Source organism: Triticum urartu, chromosome 7, assembly GCF_003073215.2.
Source record: "Triticum urartu cultivar G1812 chromosome 7, Tu2.1, whole genome shotgun sequence".
NCBI lineage: Eukaryota > Viridiplantae > Streptophyta > Magnoliopsida > Poales > Poaceae > Triticum > Triticum urartu.
Genome location: NC_053028.1, coordinates 15,676,565 through 15,700,540, shown reverse-complemented (window position 1 = coordinate 15,700,540; position 23,976 = coordinate 15,676,565). Strand labels below are relative to the sequence as shown.

The following is a 23,976-nucleotide window of genomic DNA, read 5'->3' as shown; positions in this document are numbered from 1 at the left end:
AAAAAAGGAAACTTAAAAGAAAGAAAATGAAAGGAAATAAGAAACCAAAACAGTAAGAAAAAAACAACTGAAACCCGGACAGAACTGTGAAAAAACGGGAAGCAAAAAAAACATGGAAGAAAAACGAAAAGATAAACCCTGCAAGAAACAAGGAAACAACAGTGAACGAAATCTGTACGTTGGGCGGCCCAAGTGGCGAATTGCTTCAGCGAAGGACCATCCTTTTGATGCCTGCGGGCGTCAAATAGTATCTGCCCCCAAAGGTCACCTAAGGCGCTCTCAGCGCCGCCACATGTTTTGCTGAGGGCGCTCTTTCTGATTTTTTTTTTGTTTTTTCGGATGCATTTTTTGCTTTTTAGATGTTTTTTTTTTTTTTCGGTTTTTTACAGGGTGTTCTTAACATTTGAAAAAAAAATGTAACAAGAAATTTACGCGAAAAAAGACATAGATAGTGAGCATGATAAATTTGGTTACAACTACAACATATCAGTACCCAATGAAACAAATGTAGATAGAGAGGTAGGTCACAAAAAAATAATGAAATGGAAGTTATGTGAGCCCGCCGGTTGTACTCCATCTCAGGTCAGACTACAATTACATAATATGGACTATTTGATATTGATACTAGATACTACTATGCCTCTACATGAACAGGAAAAACAACGTGTACAAATCTAACCAGACTTCAACAAAAAACAGTGGTACATTTCATTTCATTATTGGTTTTACATTTTACTTCGTTTCTTTGTTAATTTCCATAGGTTTATTTTTTACACATGTAAACAAATAGTACACGTTCAACATTTTTCATATACATCAGGCACATAGTTTATACACATGTTTAACATTTTCAAATAGATGATTAAGATTTTTCAAAACTTATATTTTTTATATCTAGTTTTCTGCATAGACATTGCACATTTTTTTCCAGATCTAAAACATCTTTTTAATATGTGTTTAACATTTTTCAGTTACATGATTAACATTTTTTGAATACATGGTCAATATTTTTAAATGCACAATGAACATTTTTTAAAGACAACAAACATTTTGCACACACAAGATACATTTTTTTCCGTAATCATCACGAACATTTCTATATACATTTTTGAAGTTTTTTCAAATACATAAGTAAAATTGTGAAAATATATGCTTCGGTGTCTACTTTTATTTAATGTACTTTGTACATTTTTTATACAGCAGGAATATTGGTCTGATACACATCAGGAATATATTTTTGACACACTTTTCACATTTTTAAAATGCACGATCAACATTTTTTTCATACACATTGTTTTTTTGTACATGACAAACATTTCTATACACATTTAAAAAAAATTTAAATTCTTGATTAAAAATTTTGAAATACATGATCAACTTTTTTCATACTGAACATATATGTTTGTTATAGATTTTTTTTGTATACATCAGAAACATATTTTCTATACACATTTAACACTTTATAAATTTTTGGTTAATATTTTTTCACTTGTTTTTTGTAAAGTGGCTTTAAATATAAATCATAGTGTATTTAAAAGCATAAACAGAAGTAAAGGAAAAAGAAATAAATAACGAAAAAAAACGTGAAAATAAAAGAAAAATGAGGCCCGGTGACTTCTTGCTCACTGGGCCGGCCCATTTAGTGACACGCCTGAGGCGAGGGCATGCTAGGTCTCGCTATAAACAAGACATTGCGCTGCCGTTAGTTGGTCGCCTCGGGTAGCAACAGTAGTGTATCTTGGCCGACCACCAACTCGATCTGAGCTCTTGCAACCAGAACGTGCCTGGGATCGTTGCACACGTGCGTGAGGGACAAACTAGGAAAACGCGAAACCACCAGGGTTAAAATGTGCGATCAGCTTCAATAGCACCTCATTCTACAGCCTCCACGCATGAGCACACTTTGTAGCAATGTGAGTGATTCTGCGTGAGCCGGGCCGGCATGCTGCGAAAGCCCAGCTGAAGATTGGGCCGGCCGGTACACGCAATACAAGGCCCAACGTGTAAGCGTATGTATCGCATCAGCAACGAGCTCCCCACTGCGTGTGCTTCATTCTCAGTCTGAACTTCTTCAGTCAAGGCAAATACCTGCCTAGCTATCAGCGCATGTACTAGTAGTCGCTCTTCATGAAAATCATTCCTATTGATGAACACACATTTGTTTTGATGGATGCTACTGACAGATTAAAATCGCGGGCAAAACGTTTAGCGGCAGAGAACTTTCCGGCGATGGCTAATGAAGGAATGGAGCGATCTCGTGTGATAGCGGCATTATCTCCCGCGATTTGTACTACTGGAAAATCGCTGGAAGATTTCTCAGCCGCGATTAGCGGGAGATCGCGGCCAAATAGCGGGCAATTTAAATCTATGATGCTACTCCACATGGGAGCATGGAGAGCACAGAGAACTCTGCACCCACTGCATATATATGTCCAAGTCTTCACAAGGCAAGCTATCTCTTATTACAAGCCAACAAAAGAAAAAGAGATTCAAGCAAAAATGTCCAAGTCTGGCTGCTGTTGCTCTGCCTAGAAGAATAAACAAAATAAATTCAATAGCTTGCCATTGCCATTGCCACTGCCTAGCATCGGCACTTGAGAAAAGAAAACGAACTTCTAAAGCATCAGGACAAATAAATATAGTGGTGTGTGACACCACAATCACCGGCCATCGGAGTAGAACATGCTCGGGTACACCCACAAGGCCATGGCTGTGGGCACAAACCTCTTACGCCAGTTGAAGTTGGGATGGCTGGTTGGAGCAAGGTCCACATGGCCGCACAGCTCATGCACGCTCCAAGGCTGAGAGTGATGGGCGTAGTACAAGTTGTTGCTCGTCCCTCCCCATCGCTCAGGGCGCACACAAGCAAATGGAGGGCTCCGCTCGTCTCCCCCGACGAAGATCGCCCAGTTGTCCAACGTCTTCACCTTCACCCACTTCGCGGGCTCGGTTGACATGTCGAGGCGGTGGCACACAGGATCTACAGACGATAGGTGCACAAAGTGGTCGACCATGAGGAGATCGTCGCCGCAGACCACAAGCCATGCCTGCACAAAAGATTCTGGCTCTATCTCGCTGCACCACTCAGTTGGTATCTCCCGCAGGCCTAACCGAGGGGCCAACCGCAGAGTATAGATTCTCATATCGTGGTCCATGGCGATGAACTGACTGTTGAACTGCACGATCTGAAATATCCATCCATGAGGAAGTTGGAGTTCCTGCCAAGAGTCACTTCCGAGGGGCCAATCAAACAGGGAGGATTGAGTGCTTACAAGGAGATGTGAGTTGGGAGATGTAAGTGGAGCGGTGAGAGTGCCACCATAGTAGCCATTGCTGAAAGGGAGACGTGGAGGCCAAACCATGGCCCCGGTGAACACATCGATAACAAGACAATCTCCACGGTATCAGCAGATGAGATGGCCATGTGAAGAGCCAGCAAAGTGCATGTTCTCAAAAGTTTCTTGAGGAATCTGGCAGCGAAGGGTGCTATTGTTGCTAGCTACATCAATGACTTTACGTATGCATAGCATGTATCGAGAATTCTCAGGAACAGAAGAACATTTTTCAGAAAAAATGGAAGGAAGTGAAGAACCTTGGTTAGGACCAGCAGGTCGGATAAGAAGAGGTGGGATTAATGTGCATAAGTTAGATGCAGTTCGGTAGGAGAAGAATGCTGCACGCCAAGAGTGGCAGGTTGCAGCAAAGGCAAGAATGTCAATGGAGGATCCCAACAGAGCAACAATGGAGTAAAGCGGGCCATCCGGAAGATCGGCCCAACCTTGTAATCCAGACACAACAGGGCTAATTGAAGTAGAAACTACTGACAATCTGCTGGGGCTCTGCATGATGGGAATTTGTCTGCATCACATAGCAAATTCAGGGCCTAATATCAGAACCGAAGAACAATTTCAAGGATATGATAAAATAAACAGACATATAGCATGCAAGAACAATGGATATTTCCTCAGGGTCCTAAAATACGCCTATGCATGAAGAAACTTGTTATACACTAGAAAATAAGAAATTTGACACGACTACACTCTTGTGGGGTGTCATGTTCAGACCGTCCATCAGTTAATAAGAGCATGCAAGAAAAATAACCTGTACTGTCTAGCAAACGTCTCACAACAGTAAACACTTTTAACGAATCCCATCATTATGTTTACAAGAACATGAGGCTAAAAGAGCCGTGAGACGGATATGTTGATGATATGTTAATAAGATCATTTCATGGAGCGCCAATTTCTGAGGAAAATCAAAGCCTAACCGGATCAGTCCATTCTAATTCAGGCCACCAAAAGATCCAGCGCGAGCCGAGTTCTAGATGATTCGTAGGCATATGCATGACCCCATACAGATGAAACAAGGGAAATGCGTACGGGAGAGAACGAGCACAACTCAGACCTTGCGGATCAGGTTGGGAGGGGGAGGCGGTGGGGGTGGGCTCTCGACGGCGTCTTCGATCTCCGGCGTTGTGGCGCTGTGGCTCGATCGCTTCCAGAAACCGCCCGGCCGCTTCGCCTGGAAGGGAAACGGGCTGTTCTCTCTCTCAGACTCTCGTTACTTATTATAAGGCTTTCCGTTGTGGGCCGACTTGGGTTTGCATGGGTCTGCTTGTTCTAAAGAAAAAGATACTACTGATTGTTTCCTGATCCTGAAAAAACAAACAAACTGCTAGTTTTTGCTTTTTCTTTGCGGGGAACTTTGAGACCTTTATTCAAAACAAAGTACTCATGGGACAATCAGCCATAAGGCTGGTGAATGTGATCAGGAAGGGGGGGTTCAGAGTCCAGCCAACTCTCTGTAACCATCAGCGAGCAGGCATGGTTCGCGCAAAAGATTGGCTGGATAGTTAGCTGTCCTGCTTACATGTTGAATAATAGATGAAGTAAATGATGAAGCGAGCTCTCGAATTTCTAATTGGATACGAGCCACAACTGTTTGTGAGCCATGGCGAGAGTTCCAGAGGTTCACCACCTCCGCGGAGTATGTTCCCAAAATCACATGTCAGTAACCCCCAATTATGCGAAGATAACTCCGACACGCAGTGATAAGGATTCCAAGATCAACGGTCCATGGCCCAGGGGTGAGGTTTGCATCATGCACCTCCCAAAGCCATTGGCGAGCGAGGGACACCTCTGACAGCAGCCAACCCAGCTTCAAAATTAAAAGCAACATCCGCGTTAATCTTAACCCAACCGCCAGCAGGTGGTCTCCAACCATAACCTGAAAGAACAGCAACTTGATCACTTGGGATATCAAGCGCCGCTAGATCCTCTCCGACTCGGCGGATAGGAAACATCGGATCAATTTGCACCTCATGATAAGTCCATTTGTTCCTCGAATTCCAGATCACCCACTACTGTCATGTTTTACATGATCTAAGCAGGCCCGTCGATGAGGGGGAGCGAACTGAGCGACCGCACAGTGCCCCCCAAATCGTGGGGCCCCATCGAAGGAAAAACCTGTAGATGGAAGCTTGGTTAATTGTCTCGGTTGCCGCTAAAAAGACACTAAAAGACCACTACATTTTTTGAGGGGTCTAACAAAAAACAACATAGGTGCCCCTGTCTACTCGATGGTTGCATGAAGCACGAAAGGCCAAAGGCCCAAAAATAAATATCAATGCCCAACGCACCGATCGGGAGCCAGGACACGACGCAGATCCATGGATTCCGCTTCGTTGCAGTTGAACAGGCAGCCGAACTGGTGTCCGGCGATCCGTGATTAGCGAAGCCCTAGGCGACTATAGCGAGGCGCCGAAACCCTAGCATTCTTCCTCGTGCCGGCGCAGTTGCCTCCGATGATCCGATCCGTTCCCATCGGCTAATCTCTTGCTGCCGTGAGACGCAAAAGTCGCGGACCGTGGTGCCTTTCGTTGCTTCGATCAGGAACACGCCCACGCCCGGACTACCTAACGTGTTTTAATCACGACTAGAACAATGCCTGTGCGTTCCAATGAGATATAAATGTTCTAGTACGTTAGCTTGTGATTTCCTGTCGGTAATAATGCGATTGTGTAAATAAATGTTCTTCAAATTCTGCCTGTGAATTACCTTATATTCTGATTAGAAGTTTGGTAAGTAAATTCAAGTGGAATTGGTTCAGAAGGTAAGTAAATTAAGATGATTGATTATCATATACATGAAAGGTTGGACGAAGGGGTGGTGTGAAGAAAAGTGAAATGGAAACGTTTCATTCTTTTTATGTAGTAGAGAAGAGCAATGTCTTTTTTCAGTTTATTTCTTATATTGGAATGATCTAGTCATCTAGCAATATTTGAAACTAATTATATATTGTTTGACCTTTTATAATTTTTTGGCTTTTTACCTAAATCTTTATCATGTCTATGGGAATTAGCAAAAAATATTTTGGTGCTGCAAAGCGTAAGAAGAAACAAAGGCTGGAAGTTGATGCTCAATCTAAAACAGATGTTCCTTTTTGGTAGAACATGAGGTTAGATTATTACTTTAGTACCCTTCACCTTTTTTAGCATTAGATTTGACACATGCCTAATATTGTACGAAATAAAACACACTTGAGATTATATAATAAAGTGAAATTATGTTTTACGGATAATATTTTTTCTATGATATGAGTTGCTCGAAATTTTGGACCCCATTTCGGTTTTCGCCAGGGGCCCCGAATTCCTGGAGAGGGCCCTGGATCTAAGAATCACCTATCACACAATATATCCCGCACCCAAGTGTCTTTATGGAGCCTGGGTAAGCGGAAATCAAAACAGGACATGGCCTCATCCCAGAAACGCCTTGCATGGAAGCGCTCAATTAATGCATGCATGAGATCCTTCTACTCCGCCTTGCAGATGTTGCACAAGCTGATTGGCATAATATGTCGACGCTTTAAAGTTGCTTCATCAGGGAAAATACCATGAACCACTCTGCACCAGAAGACCCTAACTTTAGGTACAACTTTGAGATTTTACAAGGATTTCCACATCTATTCATTTGTCTATGAGGTTCTGCTAACCGCCCCTTCCTAGAGAGTTGCACACTCCTTTTGATTCATGAAGCACGGTTCGTCGATTTTACAGAGAAGGTACCTGGGTTTTTGAAAGCCCAAGCTAAGAAATCCTCCTGGACTCCATTCCAAGTTGGGATATTCAATATAGCATCTGCATCAGGTGGGAGGAAAGTATCACTGTCTGAATCGGGATATTCCGTCACTCCCCGCCACTAGGTCAGCTCGCCAAGTCCAATTTTCCTCGTCGATGAGTTCATTCACTTTCTGAATTGGTGAGTCGGCTGGCGGAAACATAGGATAAATACGAAGAGTAGCCGGAATCCATTTGTCATGCCAAATTGATATGGATTGTCCATTGCCAATCAGCATAAATAATCCAGCTCGCAGAGCCTCCCGTCCCACAACAATGACTCACCAAATTGGTGAGGCCGGCTGTGGCACTGGGGCATGCATAAATCCGTCTACGGGAGGTATCTCACCTTCATCATTCAAACAAACAATGACCCAAGGTTAGTCATGAACCTCCGACCATACTTTCCAAGAAGTGCCAAGCTAAATAACTCTAGATCTTGGAAGCCCATTCCAAGCTTGATCATTGGGCTCGCGAGTGATTTCCATGACACCCAATGCAAAGATCGTCTGTCCAGAGAACCGCCCCACCAATATTGTTCCATACTTGACGTGATGCCTTTACATCCTTTCTTTGTAAGCCTAAAGCAACTCATACTGTATGTGCGGATTGCTTGTATCGCAGTTTTCAGCAAAGTCCCTCACCCAACACAGGCAAGATTTCTCTCTGACCACCCCCTCATAATAGTTCTCAACCTCTCTTCAATTGCCACTTGTAATTTTTCCAACTATAGTAGGAAGACCAAGATATCTTTCGCTGAATGCCTCCACTGCAATATGAAGCAAATTCTTCACACTTACCCTCTGAGCTTGAGGGGTATTTGGTGTGAAATAAACTGAACTCTTTCCTCTGTTAACCATCTGGACCGAACGCGTAATTTTTCATAATGATCACCCTGTTACGGATGAGGTTCGGACAACCCCAAAGCACAACATTCGGTATTGAGTGATTCGATACTCGCATGGTCTAAGGAATCATACATATGTTAACTCCCATGTTATAAACTATAGACTTCAGATGATATAATCTCGAAGTATAACATACAACTTGGGTCTTCAACAGGAATGTTCTACCAACATCATGCTCTTAAATGTTACTGGCATTGACTTCATGACTATGATCAGAAAAACGGAATCATAAGATTAACACTTGAGCTAGTCCTAGAGGCAAGACTAGGAATCACATATTCAAGAACCATAGTAGTTATAGCATAGAATATAAACTTGGAAATAAATAATACAAGTATTATTGTCTCTAGGGCATTTTCCAACAGCTCATCAATATCTCCGTGCATAGTCCAGCGCATTGGGGCTCGAGCCCTACTATCACATGATGCGTTTTCTAATCCAGCTCAACCATAGTCCAAGGCTCAGGGGAGTCATAGTGAGAGCATGAAATGTATACACAGTTACTCTTTCTACCCATCTTTTAGCGTTCTTGAAAGCAAAGGTAGGGCTCCTTGTGTCAGTGCCAACAAAGAGAGCCTACTCCAATTTCTCCACCTTCACCAACATGGCTAGCTCAATTGACAAATTGACTTGGAAGGCCTCAAAGGTAACCAACTTGTAGGTTACAGAGAATTTGATCATCCACCACACACAACCAACCATGTACTACAGTGGATGCCAGGAGGTTATTTGCAGATCTGTGCCCATGAAGATGCCACATCCTGGACACCGAGTCGATGGCTCAAGCGCATACTAAAGAGCATTTCATAGTCCAGCATGAAGACCGTACCCCAGAATACCACAATCTGGTAGGTATTTCTACCACTGGAAAAGGGAGAAATTGTTGCAAACTAGCAGATATGTGATGGGCAATTTGAGAGGCGTAGTTTAATCTTAGAGTTGTTATTGAGTGGTATCTGAAGTGTTCTGACTTGAGTACTCGTGCAAACATTGACAAGGATGTGATTGTAGAAGTTGAAGAGAGCAATGATCTCGTAGAGAAGGCTGTCCAGAAGGTTTGCCCAACCTAGGGGCGTAGACATGTGGAAAGCGTCCTCAGAGGAGCTTTGACTGTCTTCCGCAACACCGACTTCCATGTGACACACCATCAATCAAAACCGAAAATTCAAAAGCAAGAACACATAAATAATGGAGAGAGTAACTAGTTGACTGCTTGAAATATGGATAGATTTTTTTGAGGGGTAGAAATATGGCTAGATGTGCAGCGGTGGAGACAGGGGGCGAGAATGGGCCTGCCCTGTAATGGGCCCCCTCCAACTCAAACACAAGTAAGAAAAACTAGGGAATGTAGTGGACTTAATCACCCTTCTCCCATGTTTAACGTGTGATTAGAGTAGCCTCGCTGTCCTCCTGCCGCCTCCTACCCCGTGCAGTTTCTGGAGATCTAATTCAGAGTATATACACCTCCATCACAAGACCAAGCAACTGCTCAGCCACGCGGAAGTCAGGAAGACCAAGCGAGTAACTACATCAGGAAGGGTGTCGGCGCTGCCAAGAAGCGCCTCAGGCCACGACCGTCTAAGAAGGAACGGCACCAGCTGGAGGTTGGTCGTCGGTGCTCTCTTGGTCGCCAATTCCCCATCCAACTGGCCAATGTTTGCATTACTGACCACTCTCCACTAAATTCTTTAAAAACAAGTGTCTTATACTTGTCAAATTGTACATAAGCTAATTCTTTTGATTGTGTTTTGTGCGATCTAGATGCAAATTTTGAGACTTTAAGTTATGTAGAGAAAAACCCCTGCTAAGTGCCGTCAAGATTAATTCAAACTAAAATGGAAGGCCGCTTTGGCATTGCAGAATAATTTACATCGAAAGGGAACTAGCAGTTAAGTTTTCTTCTGACAATTATTGATATTTCATCCCACTAACAAGTGTAGGGAAATAGTTTAATCGAATAGAAATATAAGTATGTTTTTATAGTGCCACTTTGTCACATTATTGTAGTATTATGATAGCAACAACCTAGACACCCCCCCCCCCCCCCCCCCCCCCCCCCCCCCCCCCCCCCCCCCCCCCCAATACTCAAATCCTTGCTCCACCCCGGTAGATGTGCAATTTGTTATCCCTATAGTACTAATCATTACCTCCCATTCATTGCTATTTTAGAGTAGATATGCACTGCTGCTTGACTTTGGCATGGCATGCTCGGTTCTGTTAACCTTCGACATGTGATCATCTCTAGAATGTACTCTAGCAAAATCCCCTTGCCCATGACGTGTCATTGCCGCTGCTGGCAAGGGATTACTAGAGTCTCTACCAAAATTGCCACCAGTACATCATTTGGGACGTCACTATTGGTCTGCGCAAAGATCCCGTCAAGTACATCGACATCAAAGTTTGCCCACCGATTGCCCCCCGACTAGCCTCCCGAGTACTATTTGAACTTGTATTGCGAAAATGCCACAAAGAGAAGTGTGTAATTCCTAGCACATGCTAGAAGGGCACCACATGGAGCCTATCTATCTCGATTGTTCCATCAGCAGATTGTAATTTTGACTGCCCCTTTGATATTGCATACATCATTGTGGATCCAATGCATTTTGACTTGTTTCCTAGGTTGCGCAACGATGACCCCACCAAATCAACAACATTAGTATAATGCCTCATCATTGGTTTCCCCACCTTGAGCATAGATGATGTTGTTATCTACATGCATGATGTCCAAGACCTGCCCCAAGGCTGGATGGAAGTGGTGATTGTTCTTAACATGAGGAGGAAGAAGTTGCAAGGGGTTGCTAAGCTTGTTCCCAAAAATAATTCACTTTCATGTGAAACTGTATCAGTGAAGTCTCAAAATTTCTTATTAAAGATGAAGACACATGCGAATCTTGATAAGCAAACACAAAGGTAGAAATGTAGGAATTTACTCACTACTAGTAAAAGGCTTATAGGTGGCCTCTGATGAGTGGCGGGCGCTGCCTAGCATCGGATAATTAGCCGCCAATACTAAACTCTTTTGAATTTCATTGCAGGCAAAAAATAGCAATGGCGGGCACGACCTAATAGCCCACCATTGATGCCTAGACAATCAGTAGCGGGTGATGAGCGTCTCCCACCATAGCTATATTTCGGTGACCCACGCCCAAAATTTTCAACTTCTCCATTAGTTTGCAGTGGCGTGTGTAGTTTACTGCCCGCCATAGCTATATTTCAGCCCCCTGCCACCTGCCACTCAAATATAGCTGTGGCGGGTGGATACTATCGCCCGTCACTGTTATTTTTGACCTTATCCACTTACCTCATGCCCACGCGATCTCTCACACCTTATCCAGATGCGACATATGTCTAGAGCACGAGAACAACCACTGAGAGCACTAGAGCAGCTGCCGAGAGTCCACGAGTAGCCGTCAAAGCTGCGAGAACCGCCCAAGCCGAGATCTCAAAGATATTGTAAGGCGAGGAGAGCTCATGAAGGAGCTGAACTTTTACTTCTAAACGACTAGTGCACCACCTTTATGTGATCTATATGATCGACACATGTGAACTTAATTTCTATGTTGCTATGATGGAGCTGAACTTTTGCTACTGAACTACTAGTGAACTGCCTTTATTTTATTTGTATCATCAATGCTTCTGAATTGCCTTTATTTTATTTTAGTTTTTTTTATTTATTTTCATAGATGAAGTAAAAGTGATATGTGGTGTACTATGGGAAGAATCGAGGAGTCTATGATTCACGCGAGATGCAATGAACAAGTGCACGATTAGGAGAACAACTGCAATAAATGATATGAGACTAAAAAAGAAGCGGAGGATCACGCCAACTTCGTTTCCATAGAGAAAATCAACTACGAAGTATGCAAGACTATGTTGACAAGTGGATGAGTGAAGAATTTGATTATCTTTATCCAATTCATTCTCATTATGATGTTGTTGTTATCACGGGGTTGTATATGTATGTAACATGCAACATGTTGGAGGCTTCGCTTAGAAGGCTATGTGTACTAATGATGTTACATAAGTTGTACTCTAACGAGTCCATCTATTTTACTATATTTGGATTATTGTTATGGTAAAATATGTTGCGGCTAATCTGAGATACATCTATTGTAATGTGTATGATCGCATACAATAGTTGTTGTTTAATGTCTGGTTTTACGCTGGTGGCTGGACATGTAGTTGTGGCGAGTGCCTTTGGTTGCCCGCCACAACTAACAATATATCCCAGGGGCGGGTGCCAAGACACCCCCGCCACTACAGAGGCTCTACCAGTGGCGGGAGCGCACCCGCCACTGATGCCATGTTAGCAGTGGAGTGTGCACCTCCTCCACTGCTAGGCATTCCTGCAATTGTGGCTCCATAGAAAGTGGCGTCTTGGCAGTTAGTCCAGATGAGAGGGAACAATATTGAATGGATGTGTATATATCTACTGACAGACTTTCCTGTGTTTTATCGTTGTTGCACAATCTTGGGTGTAAAAATAATACACTTAAGGGTTCCACCCCCTAAACAGTCATCACCACATTGGTTACTCCCATGTCGCATCACCGTCGGCCATTGTCGCTGCATCGTCTCTCATCATGGTGGTCCCAACCATCGCAACAGCGTCATCGCTGCAGTGCCATCTTCGCCCAACACAGTGTCATTGTCGTTTTAGTTGTCTCCGAACCATTGAAGCCATCATAACTTCCGCAACGTTGCTTTGGTTGCTACACAACATCATACACATTGCAGTCATCAACACGCCAATATAGCCCTGTTGAAAAAATAAGAGCCGTTGTTGCGAAAAAGCAGGCCATCAACATGCAGCATTGCTGCCGCCATTGCAGCCCCCGCTCCCACCACGGTGGCGCCGCCTACCACACCGGCTCACAACTTATCCGACGACATGACTCCCTACTTGCTGTCGCGGGTGTCTACATCACCACAGGATGGGGGCATGTGGGAGCCTTGCAGCCGTGGTGGTCGATGTCGCCCCTCCCTCGGCTTGCAGCAAATGGCGTTGTTACGTTGGTCGGCGACGTCTGCCACCGTTTGCAACACCATCATCGCAGCCATGGGCAGGATGCAACAATGGTGAGGCCATGCCACACTGTGTTTTGTTCGATCGGATCTGTTGTGGTAGGGATGCAGTTGGCGGTGGTCGGTGTCGACCCCTCTCGTTTCACAGCAGCAGTCGGTGATGATGGCCCCGATGTAAATATGGGAACACAGAAGAGATAGAAAGTGTGTGGAAGAGAGCACATATTGTGCGAGGGATGTGGCCGACATGGGTGCTATGACCCGTCGGACGAGTTTAAGCCTTTTTCTTACTCTAATTGATGAACCCTATTCATACTTGTTTTAAAAACAGTGATGCTTTTTTTTTGTTTTCATCTATTTTGGATTGCTTACGACGTTTGTCTATTTTTTTTAGTAGTTTAGATTGCTTACCACATATGTCGTGTGGTCCCACGTTTGCCATGTTGTGGTAAACAAAATTAGTTTTTTCAATCATTAGTAGGCCCAATAACCTGGACATGCCAAATTTCAGGAGGCAAGTTTGAGTTAGTTTCGGTTTAAAAAAAAGTTTGAGTTAGTTTCGAGGTTGCAGTTTTGAGTTGGTTCACGTGTGCGACTCGGTTTAGACACGGTTGAGTCTCTGCTCGTATATAGGAGTACTTGCGGTTATAGCGCTCATAATGTAGCACTTGGCAGAGGTACGACGGCCTGCTGTTTCAGTTAGCACAAAGAAGAAGAGAAGTAATCATCCGAGGATTGTCAACCAGCTACAGCCAAGATGACGAGCCTGCTGCCTCACGACCTGATCGTGTCGGAGATCCTGGTCCGGCTGCCCGCAAAGTCCCTGTTGCGTCTAAGCTGCGTCTGCAAGGCCTGGCGCACCACCATCTCCGACGATCCATCCTTCTCTCAGGCGCATCTCCACCGGCTCCACCAACAAAACAAGAAGCCGTGCAGCCTACTCATTACACCACGTATCACCGTCGAAGCCGCAGAACCTTGGAGTTGGACGATCAGCCACGAGGTCTCTGCCCCGGGATTGTACCTGTGGGAGGAGAGCAAGCCGGACGTGGCAGCCCTCTTGCACGACACCTCATCGTTCCCCGCGGAGGACAAGTGGGCAAGGCACCGGTTCGCGCACTGCGACGGGCTTGTGATGCTGCCAGCAGAGGATACCGTGCGCGTGCTAAACCCGGCCACGCGCCAGGCCGTCGTGCTGCCTTGGAGCCCCAACATCGTCACATCAGGTCGGCGCTGGGGAACCGAAGGCCACAAGGCGTTTGGCTTCGAACGGGATCATGGCACCAACGCCTACAAGGTCGCTCGCTTCTTCTACCGCGAGTGTCTCGCCGAGGATGCTCTTGGGATGGAGGTGTTCACCATTCGAAAGGACGACTGTTGGCGTGAGACGGTTACACGACTGCCGTTCTGTTTCGTAGCAATGCAAACGGCAACCTTCTTCAAGGGCTCCTTGATCTGGACAGTCGACCATGAGTCGCTCATGTATGAAGACTTGAGTCCGGATGAGATTGCAGACATGCCATGCTTTGTCCGCTTTAGCCTCGAAGACGAGTCATTCAATATTATTATTGGGCCTCCATGGTACCGAGGGCCTAATAAATTTAAGCCCGGTGTCGTGGTTTTAACTCTGACAGTGATGTAGGAGGGTGTGTATGGAGAGGCTAGATCTTAGCTATGGAGGAGTTGTAAGCACACGAGGATTACGAGTTCAGGCCCTTCTCGGAGGAAGAAACAGCCCTACGTCTCGGTGCCCGGAGGCGGTCGATTGAATTATGCGTGTGTGAATAACAGGGGTGCGAACCCTTCATACTGGGGAGGGGGTGGCTTATATAGAGTTCGCCGGCCCTCTCTTGCCCTCAGTAATGCAGGGTTTAAGGTACATTTAAGGTTGGGCGTTACTGGTAACGCCCCTAATAAAGTGCTATAATGACCATAAAGACTACTTAATAGCCGACCGTTTGCCTGCGGAGTGACTTCAGATCTCCTGGCGGTCGAGTGGCTAGCTTCATGGTCGAGTGTCTTGAATCCGTCGAGTGGGATACCTTCAAGTCGATTGAAAGGTGACTTCTTCTAGGGATGTCCTCGGGTAGGGCTCTTTGGACAGGTCCGTGCCCCTACCCTAGGTACATAGCTTCATCATTAGCCCCCGAATGGATCGAGGTTAGAATGGGGAAAGAGTTGGGGATCTTTCCGACTGGTTCTTTGGGCTACATGAGTGCCTCGTTTTGGATCAATCGTCACGGATGACGCCATCAACCTCTTTCAGTCGCCTTGATCCATTCCAGGCCTTTCGCCGAGTGAATTTCTTTACTTGTGACATACCGAGTGTCGGCGCGAGCGGGGTCTTCTGTTTTGACAAGTTGTTCTGCAGCACGCGGATGTCGCGGGATTCGGATTTCGGGAAGCGCGCGGGACGGGAGCGGTCGCAGTAATCGGAAGCGATAAAGCGGAAGCTCCTCGATTCCCGCGCCACCTTTTTCGCCACGTACTGCGCGCGCGTCTGCTGCGGGATTTGACTGGATAGCCTGGGCTTACCAGTCAGCCACTCGGGAGCGGCCTCTTATAAGTCGCCGGCTCGGGGTTTCCAAACAGTGCTCTCTTCTTCCTCTCTCCCTTCGCAAGTTCCTCCGCCACCTCCGCTCTCACCCTAGCGCCGCAGGCCCGTGCGAGATTTGCCGGCGATGATGGCGAAGGACAAGACATCCGCTCTGGAGCGCGCGAAGAAGGCGGCGGCGCAGGGGAAAGGGAAGAGGTCTGCTTGGGGCGGATCTTCCTCAAGGTCTGCTCTGCCCCGAGGCTGGATCCAGGGCGACTGGATGCCGTCGGTGATCCGGCAAGAAGATCTCGACGACATGGTCGAGGGGGGAGTCATTCCCCACGAAGCTGCGCGTCTTCCGGGGAGAGAGATCGAACCCAAGCCTCGCGCCGGTGAGTGCGTGCTCCTAGCCACCCATATCGACCGCGGGTTTTCTCTGCCGCCCCATCCTTTTTTCCGGAGCTTTCTGAACTTCTTCGGAGCGCAGCTCCACCACTTCACTCCCAACTCCATCGTATATCTTGCTGCTTTCATTTCCATGTGTGAGGGTTTCTTGGGTTGCCGCCCCCATTGGGGACTCTTCAAGCACATTTTTACCTGCCGTTCTCAATCGGTCAAGAAGGCCAAGTCGAGTGACGAAAGGACGCAGGTGATCCAGCTATGCGGGGGCCTGGCGATCCAGACGAGAGGAAAGAGTTGTTTTCCATCTATCACTTTCCCGGAGTCGGTCCGCGGTTGGCAGGCGACCTGGTTTTACTGTCAAGACCAGGCGACCCCAGGACAGTCGACTGGTCTTCCCCCTTTCTCTCTCGACCGAGCTGAAAAACCTGCTTCTCTGAAAGTGACGCCGGAAGAAAAGGCCCAAGTCAAAGTGCTGGCTGGTCGAGTGGTTGAGCTTGTCTGCGAGGGCGTGACTGGTATGAACCTGCTGGAGGTCTTCCTTCGGAGGCGCATCCAGCCGCTCCAGGCTCGTGACCACCCGATGTGGCTGTACTCGGGTCTTGACGACACCACTCGGATCCATCCGGAGGAGGTCACCGATGAAATGCTGGAGGGGTGGTTGTCGAGCATCACAGGGAACAAGGACAACCCCCGAGGAGCCAGGAGGGTAATTCCACTCGACAACTCGTATGACCTGGACCATGTATGTCTTTATGCTCCCGACTGAGATCTTGTTTTCTTCATTGGTCTTCTTTGAGTTGGCCTTCTCGGAGGAAGTAACAGCCCTACGTCTCGGTGCCCGGAGGCGGTCGATTGAATTATGCGTGTGTGAATAACAGGGGTGCGAAAGAGGCTATATGCCAGGCGGGGATCATGATGGAGCAAGTGAAGGTGGCTCGGGAGGCCAGCCAAGCAGCTTATGACGCGAGCTCGGCTCTTCAGAGCAACGTCCAGGTCGGTCGACTCAACACTTGGTCTGTTATGATATGCTGTTTGAAGAATCTCTTTTCCCAAGATCTTTGTATCTGTACACCCACTAGGTGTGTCTGCCAATTCTTGGATGAGTGGGGGCACGCTAAGTGCACCCACTGGGTGTAGTCCCCGAGACTACGGTGGACTGCTGGCAGTCGACTGTAGTCTTTACATTGTGTTGTTGTAGCTGTATTTCTTCACTCGGTCTGGTCAGGCCATGTCAAATGAAACTGTATCCGGTCGACTGCGGGCAGTCGACTTTTTTTTCACAGTGGGGGCACGCTGAGTGCACCCACTGGGTGTTGTCCCCGAGACTGCTGTCGAATGTTTTTGATTCGGCTGTGGTCTTAGAAACGTCATCATTGTCTCTTAGTTACTCGGAAGCAACTTATCGTGGACGTCTGTCGACTGATTTTTCTTTTTACAGAAATCCTGCGAACTTGTAGCTCGCTATACTGAGTTGGAGAATCAACAGATCCAGCTCAACCTTAACTTGAAGCTTGCTCAGGAGAATTTGAAGAAGGCGCAAGAAGAAGCAAAAGGTATGGCTGGTGAGGTTCTCCATTCTTGACGAGTGGCTTTTCTTCCTTGTCCATTCTTGATGTTGATTTCACTCGACGTACCGCAGATAAACTGGAAGAAGCTCTGAAGAAGAAGGGTCAAGATCTTGCAGAGGCACAGAAGGAGGTCTTGGACAAAACGAGGCTTGCTGAAGAGAAAATGGCTTCGGTCGGAGCTCTTGAGCAGGAGAACTCCAGACTGAAAGCTGCTCTCGAGGTAGCCAATCAAGAGGTCAGCCGACTGAAGAACGACAACGTGGCTCTGCACGACAAGGCGGGTGAGCTGGCGGGAAAGAGGAACGATCTGGAGGCTTATCTCGGTGGACTCGCCAAGAAGCTGTTCGTCGTGCTCGAAGGTAATTACTCTACCCCGACTGTCTTGCAGTTACCAAGTCTGTGTAGGGCCACTGTCTTATTCTTGAATCGTGTTTGCAGAATTCTGTCAGAACTTTGAAGAGGAGACCAGTCGAGTGGAGCCAGGCTTGGACCCTGCTAACTCTGTTGTGAAGGACGAGGCTGCAATGAACGTGCTCCGTCTGGAGTCTCGTATTGCCAGCGTGGTTGACTATCTTGCTCGACTGAAGGTTGCGATGTCGCGGATCGACACATCACTCTGGCCTGGGACGACGCTTCAGAACGACCTCGAGTCCCTGATGGCTCGACTTAATGAAGTCCCAGGTCGAGTGGCGGAATGGAAGAAATCTTCCGCTAGATGTGGTGCTGATGTCGCTCTGTCTCTGGTCCGCGTCCATTGCAAGGAGGCGCGAGAAGAAAAGCTGGCCGCCATCCAAGTTGCCAATACCAGGAAGCACAACTTTCAAGACTTCATGGAGACTTTCATCGCTGCTGCCACTCGTATTGCAGACGGGATCGACTTGGACGAGTTCGTCGCCCCTTCCAGTCCTCCTCCCGAGGAATGAAAAACTTTTATGCTTCACTTTAAATTTGCCTCGGAATGCCGAGTGGATTTGTAACCATTAAACTCTGCCTTAAATTTGCCTCGGAATGCCGACTGGATTTGTAACCGTTAAACTCTGCCGAGCCGAGGGCTCGAGTACTTTGATCTGAGGTCTGGGACCTTTTAGGCTTTATCCGAACTTGATTTCTCGTTGAATATCTTCATGGTTTGATCTGTCGAGTGGAACTTGATCTTCACTCGGAATAACCTTGTATTTGTGGAGTAACCTCTTGCGGATTGGGTTGTGTCCTGTACTTAGGCGAGCACTGGGCTGCAGCTAAGCCTCCGAGTGGGAGGTTTGCTCTCCACTCGGTAGGATTTTTAAACACTTAGGCGAGCGCTGGGCTGCAGCTAAGCCTCCGAGTGGGAGGTTTGCTCTCCACTCGGTAGGATTTTTAAACACTTAGCCGAGCGCTGGGCTGCAGCTAAGCCCCCGAGTGGGAGGTTCGCTCTCCACTCGGTAGGATTTTTAAACACTTAGGCGAGCACTGGGCTGCAGCTAAGCCCTCGAGTGGGAGGTTTGCTCTCCACTCGGTAGGATTTTTAAACACTTAGGCGAGCACTGGGCTGCAGCTAAGCCCCCGAGTGGGAGGTTTTCTCTCCACTCGGTAGGATTTTTAAACACTTAGGCGAGCACTGGGCTACAGCCCAGCCTCCGAGTGGGAGTCTGGCTCTCCACTCGGTAGGATTTTTCAAACTTAGGCGAGTGCCTGACTGCAGCTAAGTCTCTTAGCGGGAGAACTTAGGCGAGTACTGGACTGCAGCTAAGCCCCCGAGTGGGAGTCTGGCTCTCCACTCGGTAGGATTTTTTAGAACTTAGGCGAGTGTCTGACTGCAGCTAAGTCTCTTAGCGGGAGAACTTAGGTGAGTACTGGACTGCAGCTAAGCCCCCGAGTGGGAGTCTAGCTCTCCACTCGGTAGGATTTTTCCAAACTTAGGCGAGTGTCTGACTGCAGCTAAGTCTCTTAGAGGGAGAACTTAGGCGAGTACTGGACTGCAGCTAAGCCCCCGAGTGGGAGTCTGGCTTTCCACTCGGTAGGATTTTTTCAAACTTAGGCGAGTGTCTGACTGCAGCTAAGTCTCTTAGTGGGAGAACTTAGGCGAGTACTGGACTGCAGCTAAACCCCCGAGTGGGAGTCTGGCTCTCCACTCGGTAGGATTTATCATACTTAGGCGAAACGGATTCACAGCTAAGTCACCCACTGGGGGATTTCGTATGCAAACAAAAAGTGACAGCAATTATTGGAACACTCTTGTCTTTGATAAAAATGAACTGCAGAAATTTTTTCTTATTACATCTCGTCCAAGGGAGAACTCAAGTGTAAAAGGGGCGGAGCAGTTCCGCATTCCAAGATCGCGGCTCGTCGATCTGGCGATCAACATTGTAGAGGTGATACGCTCCATTGTGGAGGACTCTGGTGACGATGAAGGGGCCTTCCCAAGTAGGAGCAAGCTTGTGTGGTTTCTGTTGATCCACTCGAAGGACCAAATCTCCTTCTTGGAAGGCTCGACTCTTCACATTTCTGGCGTGGAATGGACGCAAGTCTTGCTGATAAATGGTCGATCTGATCATGGCCATCTCCCTCTCTTCTTCTAGGAGGTCGACTGCGTCTTGTCGGGCTTGTTCTGCTTCATCTTCGGTATAAAGTTCGACTCGGGGTGCGTTGTGAAGAAGATCACTCGGCAGAACTGCTTCGGCTCCATAAACCAGAAAGAACGGAGTTCTTCCAGTCGACCGGTTCGGGGTGGTCCTCAATCCCCACAGTATTGACGGAAGCTCATCGACCCAAGCACCTGCAGCGTGCTTGAGATCACGCATCAGTCGAGGCTTTAGTCCTTTGAGAATCAGACCATTTGCCCTTTCAGCTTGTCCATTCGACTGGGGATGGGCGACCGATGCGTAGTCGACTCGTGTGCCTTGAGAGGCGCAAAAAGCTCTAAACTTGTACGAATCAAAGTTTGACCCATTGTCAGTGATGATGCTATGCGGGACTCCATATCTGAATGTTAGCCCTCTAACGAAACTGATAGCAGTGCAAGCATCAAGATTTTTGATGGGCTTAGCTTCAATCCATTTGGTAAATTTGTCGACTGCCACAAGCACATGAGTGAAACCGCTCCTGCCTGTTCTCAGTGGACCAACCATGTCTAGTCCCCAGACAGCAAAGGGCCAGACGAGTGGAATGGTCTTCAGGGCTGATGCAGGCTTGTGTGACATGTTGGAGTAGAACTGGCAGCCTCCACACTTGTTGACTATCTCTTTTGCCATCTCATTCGCTCTTGGCCAGTAAAATCCCGCTCGGTATGCTTTAGCCACAATGGTCCGAGAGGACGCATGGTGACCGCAGGTCCCCGAGTGGATATCATCAAGGATTATCTGACCTTCTTCTGGTGTTATGCACTTCTGGCCGATTCCAGTCGCACTTTCTCTATACAACTGTCCCTTTATGACTGTGAAGGCCTTGGATCGGTGGACGATCTGTCGAGCCTCTTCCTCGTCCTCCGGGAGTTCTTTCCTTAGGATATACGCGATGTATGGTATCGTCCGGTCGGGAGTGATTGCCAAGACTTCCATGATTAGGTCGACCACAGCAGGAACTTCGACTTCAGTCGGATCTGTGGCACTTTTCGGCTGCGGGGCTTCTTCTATAAAAGGATCTTCTTGGACTGACGGCGAGTGAATGTGTTCCAGGAACACGTTGCTGGGAATGGCTTCTCTCTTGGAGCCTACCTTTGCCAAATCGTCAGCTGCCTGATTTTTTAGTCGGGGGATGTGATGAAGCTCTAACCCCTCGAATTTCCTTTGTAGCTTCCTCACTGCATTGCAATAACCAGTCATAGCCGGACTTCTGACGTCCCACTCCTTCATCACCTGATTAACCACCAAATCTGAGTCGCCATAGACCATGAGGCGACGGACGCCGAGTGAAATGGCCATGCGCAACCCATATAAAAGTGCTTCATATTCTGCTTCATTATTGGAGGAATCGAAGTGAATCTGGAGAACGTATCTGAGCTTATCTCCTCGGGGGGAGACTAATACTACCCCAGCACCGGAACCATTCAGCATCTTAGATCCATCGAAGAACATGGTCCAGTGCTCCGAGTGAACTTGAGTCGGAAGTTGCTGTTCAATCCACTCGGCGATGAAATCTGCAATTGCTTGGGACTTGATAGCCTTCTTTGCTTCAAACTTGATATCTAAGGGAAGGAGTTCAATCGCCCACTTGGCCACTCAACCAGTTGCATCTCTGTTATGCAGAATCTCTGACAGTGGGGCGTCGCTGACGACTGTAATGGAGTGGTCAGAGAAGTAATGTGCAACCTTCTTCGTGGTCATATAAATCCCATATACAAGCTTCTGGTAGTGAGGGTATCTTTGTTTTGAAGGGGTCAAAACTTCAGACACATAATAGACTGGGCGCTGAACTCTGAAGGCCTTTCCTTCTTCTTCCCGCTCGACCGTAAGTACTGTACTGACAACTTGTCCTGTGGCTGCAATGTAAAGCAGCAGAGGCTCTTTGCTGATTGGGGCAGCAAGCACCGGCTGGGTGGAGAGCAGAGCTTTGAGCTCTGCAAATGCTGCATCAGCTTCTGGAGTCCACTCGAACTTGTCAGACTTCTTCATCAGTCGGTAAAGAGGCGGCGCCTTTTCACCAAAACGAGAAATTAATCGACTTAGAGCGGCCAAGCAGCCTGTAAGCTTTTGGACATCGTGCACGGGTACAGGACGCTTCATCCGGAGTATGGTGCCAACTTTTTCAGGATTGGCATCGATCCCCCGTTCGGAAACGAGAAAACCGAGTAACTTTCCACCTGGAACTCCGAATGTGCACTTTGATGGATTGAGCTTGATATCATACCTCCTGAGGTTGGCAAAGGTTTCAGCAAGGTCAGTCCGCAGGTCGGAACCTTTCCATGACTTGACCACAATATCATCCATGTATGCCTCCACATTCCGACTGATTTGAGTGAGTAAACACTTCTGAATCATTCTCATGAACGTGGCTCCGGCGTTCTTGAGGCCGAACGGCATGGTGACGTAACAGAAGCATCCGAATGGAGTGATGAAAGCTGTTTTGATCTCGTCGGGTCCATACAGACGGATCTGATGGTACCCGGAATAGGCATCTAGAAAAGACAATCTCTCGCACTCCGCAGTCGAGTCGACTATTTGGTCGATGCGAGGGAGAGGAAAATGATCTTTCAGGCAGGCCCGATTGATATGCTTGAAATCAATGCACATGCGAAGTGACTTGTCCTTCTTGGGGACCATGACGACATTGGCGAGCCACTCGGAGTGGTAAATCTCTCGGATGAACTCCGCCGCTAAGAGCCGAGCCACCTCCTCGCCAATGGCTTGCTTCTTCTGGACGGCGGACCGTCGAAGATGTTCCTTCACATGCTTGAATTTTGGGTCGACTCGTAGACGGTGCTCAGCCAGCTCTCTGGGAACTCCAGGCATGTCAGAGGGTTTCCATGCGAAGATGTCCCAGTTCTCACGGAGGAGCTGGACGAGCGCTTCTTCCTATTTGGAGTCGAGCGTCGTTGAGATGTGAGTCGGGGCAGCATCGGGGTCGGTCGGGTGAATGTGGGCTGACTTTGTTTCACCGAACGACTGAAAAGCTGATTCTGAGGCAGGCTTCTTGGCTCATAGCAATTCACTCAGATCAGCTGTCTTCTGGTACTCTTGCAGCTCGACCACTGCCATCTGAGCATCAGCTATCTTTGAGCCTTTCTAAAAACACTCTTCTGCTTTCTTTCGGTTGCCTGTAACAGTGATCACACCTTTGGGGCCAGGCATCTTCAGTTTGAGATACACGTAACACGGTCGAGCCATGAAGCGTGCATAAGCTGGCCTGCCCAAAATGGCATGATAAGCACTTTGGAAGTCCACAACCTCGAATGTCAACTTTTCTTTGCGGTAATTCTTTGAATCACCGAAAACCACATCAAGAGCAATCTGGCCGAGTGATTCGGCTTTCTTGCCAGGAATGACTCTGTGGAAGCTCATGTTGCTGGTACTGAGCCTGGACATTGGAATGCCCATTCCTTTCAAAGTTTCAGCATACAGTATGTTCAGGTCACTGCCACCATCCATCAGGACTTTGGTCAGTCGAGTGCCTTCGACAACTGGGTCGACCACCAAAGCTTGCCTCCCAGGGGTGGCAATGTGCGTTGGGTGATCAGACTGGTCGAATGTGATGGCAGTCTGAGACCACTTCAGATAACTGGGCGTTGCCGGAGCAACCATATCCGTTGTCACTATCTTCCTTGTCCTCAACCCTGTCTGACTCCTTTTCCTTGTCTTTGGACTGCTTGCCTTGAAACTGCTGGATCAGGAGCCGGCACTGTCGAGTGGTATGCTTTGGGTAAATAAAATTACCCTCTTCATCTTTCTTGGTGTGGATGTGACATGGCAGATCCAAAACATCATTCCCATCCTGATCCTTGACTTTCTT

General features: G+C 47.4%; 1 protein-coding gene and 1 pseudogene across 1 annotated transcript in view; one reads left to right on the top strand and one right to left on the bottom strand.

Annotated features, from left to right (window-relative positions):
• Positions 1-2,660: 2,660 nt before the first annotated feature.
• LOC125518143 lies at positions 2,661-3,845 on the bottom strand (annotated as a pseudogene).
• Positions 3,846-13,804: 9,959 nt separating this feature from the next.
• Positions 13,805-23,976, top strand: part of LOC125518142 (F-box protein At1g52495-like) — a 31,586-nt gene continuing 21,414 nt past the window's right edge. The window contains exon 1 of the mRNA XM_048683076.1: positions 13,805-14,637. Coding sequence (XP_048539033.1) covers positions 13,805-14,637 — 833 coding nt within the window. The remainder of the gene's footprint in view (positions 14,638-23,976) is intronic.